This window comes from Arachis ipaensis, chromosome B08 (genome assembly GCF_000816755.2).
Source record: "Arachis ipaensis cultivar K30076 chromosome B08, Araip1.1, whole genome shotgun sequence".
Classification (NCBI taxonomy): domain Eukaryota; kingdom Viridiplantae; phylum Streptophyta; class Magnoliopsida; order Fabales; family Fabaceae; genus Arachis; species Arachis ipaensis.
The window spans coordinates 127,218,282-127,223,854 of NC_029792.2; the positions used below are offsets into that span (position 1 = coordinate 127,218,282).

Below are 5,573 nucleotides of genomic sequence, written 5' to 3' on the forward strand. Positions count from 1 at the left end.
ATATGAATAATTAATTTAGTAATTAATTTTTAATTTATATATAATATTAATTGATTAGCAATACTTTAGGGAAAAAATATAAAGTGGAATACTTCTTAGTTATCTTATTAACAATTAACAATTAACAATGTCAAGCCTAGACAAAATTGTAGAGAAAGTGAGAAACTAACTTGAAATTCATGATCTGGCTAATTAGTAGGTAAAAAGTTTAAAATCAAGTTAAATGTTATATCTATGCTTTAAATCATGTTTTTTTTTTTTTTTTTTTGAAATTAAGAGTGGTAATAAACTAGTCGGATCATGTCAGATTAAATTCAAAATTAACTCACAAAAATTAAATTCAGTTGACTACCCAATTCATTAACAATTAAGTTTGAATGTAAGATTTAAATTCAATTCATAAAAAAATCAACAAATTACCTCAAATTTACGAGTTAGTTCAAAATCACAAACTTACTCAAATAAGATACACATAATTTTTATAGAGTATAAACTATATATAAAAAAGACTCTTAACTATATATATTGCATTTAGCCCATCTCCTCTATCATAATAATTCTCTATCTAAATTTATCTAAGTTTAAGTTCGTCTGCTAACTTAATAGTTAATATACAAATTTAAATTCAAGCTCAAATTCGATTCACAAATTCATGAACTTAACCTATTTGTAACGCTATTTCTGTACAAAAAGATGTATTCTACTTCCAATAGGAGTAAATAATAAAATGAACTTCCACCCTTCATGGGTTCATTGGCAAAATCCACCTCATATGCTTGTATCATGTTCAAACTTTTGTTGAAATGCCGTTTCTTCATATAAAAGTTTCATGATCCAAATCCAATGCTCCTCCCTCGCCTTCAGAAACCACAATGCATGCATTTTCTCTAAAACATTTATGTACCAAAGTATCAGTAATTCAGTACAAAATTAAAATAATTAGCAATCTTTCTATACAAATATAAATACTACAAGCTTTTCTACATAGCCTAATAACGCAAATATATATATCTATATTTAATTTTACAATAACACATACATTTAGACCCCATCATCAGGTAGCTATGCCCTTTTTATCTTGCTGCTGAAAGCCTTATAGCTTCTTGATCAAGGGTTGAATATTCAGCAGTCCAAACAAACTGGTGAGACATGAGTTGATTACTAACCTCTTCTTCATTATTATGTTGCTCCAATTCATTCCATCTCTCTTGCAAACCCACTCCTTGAAGCATTTTCACTATCTCTGACATTGTTGGACGTTCCTCTGGGTAGTTTCTTGTGCAAAGCAATGCAACATGAATTATTCTCTCTACTTCCTCTGAATCATATGTCTCTAGGTTTCTATCTACTATGTCCTTCACCCTGTCTTCCTTCAATAGTTTTTTTATCTGTTTCCATAACATTCATCAACATAAAAGGTAAACAAGGTAACTGAACTAAAATTTCATTTTGGGTGTCGACTTTGTATGCACGATTTATTTTAGTCCTTAACGTTTTGAAATCACTGTTTTGGTTATCGATATTGCACTACTTAATCTACATTTCAGTCTCATCGTTGTGAATTAGCTAATGTGTCACATTATCATGACCACATGACGCGCCACGATATTGTAACAGGTTAGCAAATTTGTAACAATGGAACTTGAAATAACTACTAGTACACAGTTACAAAGACCAAAATGCTAATTTTAAATTGTTGAGGACTAAAAAGAATTATATTTACAAAATCAATGGCCAAATAAAATTTTGTTCATCCACTTATTTTTCTATTCAAAACCTCAACTTATAGAGAATCAATTAAGTAGAACTAAGATCAACACCACCTATCTAAGCAGGTAGTAAAGTTAATTAAATAATGATAAAGCAGGTGTGATTCAGACATTACATGATCAAGCAGAAGAACATCTTCCTCCTCCTCTTGAAGCCGAAACAAGTCAACGGCGCGTTGACCGGTGACCAATTCAAGAAGTGTTATACCATATCCAAACACATCAGTCTTCTCTGATGATTTTCCGGTGCACAAGTATTCAGGTGCTATATGACCCATTGTGCCTCTCACTTGAGTAGTAACATGAGTCACCCTTGTATCAACAAGTTTAGCTAGACCAAAGTCTCCAAGAACAGCTTCAAAGTTATCATCTAATAAAATATTTGCGGCTTTCAAATCACGGTGAATTATCTTAGGGTTGCATTGATTATGTAAATAATCTAATCCATGTGCTGTGCCAAATGCCACATTTTTCCTCATTGCCCAGTCTAAACCTTTCTCACCTTCTTTTAAATCTGATGCAATATATAGATACACAAATGTGTTACAATCCAATATGATTTACCTTGAAGTTTGAACCTACATGATAATGTAGATAACTGCAATATATTAGGGGTAAAATGTCAATTTACCTCTCAATTGATATGCTACACTTCTATTTTCCATGAAAGGGTACACTAGGATTCTTTCAGTTGAGGTTGTACAGTATCCAATTAATCTTAGCAGATTCTTATGAACTGCAACACTTATAAGTTGAACTTCTCTTTGGAATGCAGCTTCTCCACCAGGAGCCTGATAATCGGCGAGGCGTTTCACAGCCACTTTTGTGCCATCTGAGAGTACTCCTTTATATACTTTTCCAAATCCTCCTGTGCCAATTACATTGCTTTTGCTGAAATTTTTAGTCGCGTGTTGCAGTTCACGCCATGAAAATCTTCTCAGTTGCCAAAAGGAAATTTGGCTCTCATCTTCACCTGCAAATTTCATAAGGTACTTAACTTCTGTTATAAGTTTTCTAGATGCCATCACATTTATTATGCTTTGAAGGTATCTAAAATCATTCATATACATATATGTGCACAAATGTTTTTTTGCATTTTAATTAATAATTAACAGAGACATATTATAGGTTGACAATTTAGTTAAGAAAAATTTAGTATGTGAAAATTTCGTTTCTAATAACGTGGGTATGTGAAATTTTGTAAAGAAGTGTCTTTCAAGTATCATGTGCTTGTTTCATTCTTTCAGGACGAAATTATCAGCATTTCAAACTTTATTAGCAGATAAATTTGTGGTTTACTTGTTATTAATGTGTGCTATGAGAAAAGAAACTTGCATTGAAGGGAATGCTTTTTTTTTCTTACCTGAAACATCAAAAAAGACATCAGTTTTATGTCTGTGCATGTGATGGTATCTATATACAAAGATAGCCCCAAGAATTATCAGTGCAAATAAACCACAACTTGCAAAACCAACAATCTTTACAAGTTTTGGTTTGTTGGTTGAACCTGCAATAAGAGGGAAAAATATAAGCACCACTTCTTCTTTCTTAAACATTACTTAAAGCTATGTGGACAGAACATAGCAGTTTATGCAAACAAACCAGGAAGTGAAGGTTTAGAAGCACAAGGCTGATCCAAGCTAGAGCCACAACGAAGAAGTGTGTTCGAAAAACTGAAAATTAAAATACAATAAAAATGAAGATTAGAGGGACATCAATTGAAAGTCAGAAAATACTCAACAAGTTGTATATGAAGTTGTAATGAGATTTACTTAAATATTGGAATTGAAAAGAGTGGTATTGGGACAGTTCCAGTAAGACCATTAGATGAAAGATCCCTGTGAAATAAAAAACATTTATAAAATATATAGAAGCGCCATAGTGTATACAATATAAGGATAAGTTTCATGCAATCATGAGTAGTGTTCTTACAATTCTGCCAATCCAGTAAGGTTTGCAATTGTATCTGGAATATGTCCAGATAAGTCATTCCCTTTCAACAACCTGGATCACAAATGAAATCATCACGTGAGAAACTCGTTCTAATACTACCTCCGGTTACAATAACGTTCATTTTAACTTCTGTTTAGTACATTCATAAATTTATGTATCTTGATTCAGATTGTAGTGATGTTATTGTGAATTGGAAGGAGCATCCTTTTTAGACATTAAGGAGGAAAAGGCCTTTGGAAAAGTACAGATGCTTTAGACTCGAAAGTCGGCCCCAAGTAGCCGGGACAGAACCACTGAAATTATTGTCAGCAAGATTAAGATATTCGAGGCGCGTTAAGTTGGCGATGTAGTCAGGTAAAGGGCCTGCAAGATTGTTGTCCTGCAACTCCCTGCATGTAGAAAGAGTACCCCACCAGGTAACTTTTATATACCAATAAGTCAATAACATTTGATCAAACACTTGGTGAGCACTTTATACATGAACAATAACATTTATAGCATACAGGAAAATGTACTTGAGATAAGTTATGGTAATCTGATTCTTGGATTCGTACAATATCAGAATTATCAAATCTCATAAAAAAATGTGAATCTATGACAGAAACAACATACAAGCTAACCAAGTATTTCAATTTGGCAATTGAGGGAGAAAGTGTTCCAGAAAATCCTTTTGATGCCAAGTTCCTGCAAGAAGCAACTAATGCATTGTCAAAACTCAAAACCAAATAAGAAAAAGAAAGGGAACACAAAAAAAAAGAATATATATATACAGATTTTGAACCTACAGAGATATAACATGTTTGTTGCTACAATCAACATTAGACCAACTGTAGCAGGGGCTCACAAAAAAACTATTCCAATCTTTAATTTGATTATTGGAATCATTGAGGGCCCTCAGAAATTCAATCAATGCTTCCCCTGTATATATATGAACATCCAAAATTGATAAGTGTTAACATAAATATGGAAGAATTAATCGTATCTTTATTATTATAACACTCGTTAATAATTTGTAATTCAATTAACACATCAGTGTAAGTGCTGAGAACCCTAATAATTTTTCAATAAGAATTTAACTTACGTGGACAAATTTAATTAATTACCTTCCACATCAGGATCTGTGATTGGATAACTGTGCCTCAATACACTCAGAAATATCAACCAACTTGAAAATATTTTGAGTTGAAACATATTATAAACTTCGCCTGAAAAAATTAGAAAAAATCAGCTTAGTTGACAAAATTAGAGGTTCCAAGAGGATTAAAAATTAAAGTTGACAAAATTTTTGATTAAGATAAACTATTTCAAACACAAAAAATTAAACAAGGTAATGATTTGATAAAATAATACAAGCTTTCATGCAACTTATTAGAGTGACAAGTAAATGACTAAATTTATTTGTAACTTTGCAATTTAATGAAATAAATTACAAACTTTGTAACCATGCAAATAAGTACTTCAATTCATTGATGAGAATCAGTATCAGCATAGAAATGAAAGTGACAAAACTTATATTACCAGTTTGAGTCAAATATTATGCTTGAATTTGCAGAAGAAGAAAAAGCAGCAAAGAGTATAATGAATGAATGATGCAACAAAGATCAAAGTGATAAATTGAGTCACCTGAGGTATATGGTTGTTGGTTGAGTGCATAATAGGGGGGACCCACATGCCAATGACAAAAACCGAATCATAACTAAATTTAAATATATACAAATTCAAGTTTAACACCTAGCCTACACGGCTACACATAAAAACATATTAATTCTTCTATTGATTTATATAATTTTATCAAATTTATAATTAAGTTTTATATATTTTTTATTTAAATTTTTATATTGCTTTTAATAA

The 5,573-nt window shown here is 31.5% G+C and overlaps 1 protein-coding gene across 4 annotated transcripts; it reads right to left on the reverse strand.

Moving 5' to 3' along the window:
* Window positions 566–5,411, reverse strand: LOC107613874 (probable LRR receptor-like serine/threonine-protein kinase At5g63710). Of its 4 annotated transcripts, none has more exons than XM_021110130.1 (13): window positions 5,346–5,411; window positions 4,826–4,927; window positions 4,508–4,640; window positions 4,335–4,406; window positions 3,968–4,111; window positions 3,702–3,773; window positions 3,542–3,607; window positions 3,372–3,442; window positions 3,133–3,276; window positions 2,401–2,742; window positions 1,886–2,283; window positions 1,040–1,388; window positions 566–887 (listed from the first exon to the last, which is right to left on the reverse strand). In XM_021110130.1, exons 2-12 carry the CDS (start codon window positions 4,911–4,913, stop codon window positions 1,074–1,076), a joined length of 1,845 nt encoding a protein of 614 aa, XP_020965789.1. In that variant the 5' UTR covers window positions 4,914–4,927; window positions 5,346–5,411; the 3' UTR covers window positions 566–887; window positions 1,040–1,073. The 4 variants fall into 4 exon arrangements, with proteins under 4 accessions (XP_020965789.1, XP_016171536.1, XP_020965788.1 ...); XM_016316050.2 differs by having other exon boundaries at window positions 5,241–5,365; XM_021110129.1 differs by lacking the exon at window positions 5,346–5,411 and adding an exon at window positions 5,157–5,225 and having other exon boundaries at window positions 1,167–1,388.

Coding starts and splice junctions, on each gene's coding strand:
- LOC107613874 (XM_021110128.1), bottom strand. CDS start 5,211: ATGCTGATACTGATTCTCATCAATGAATTGAAGTACTTATTTGCATGG. Junction 4,928..5,156: donor CTTATTTGCATGGTTACAAA/GTTTGTAATTTA, acceptor TAATTTTTTCAG/GCGAAGTTTATAATATGTTT. Junction 1,389..1,885: donor ATGTTCTTCTGCTTGATCAT/GTAATGTCTGAA, acceptor TTATGGAAACAG/ATAAAAAAACTATTGAAGGA.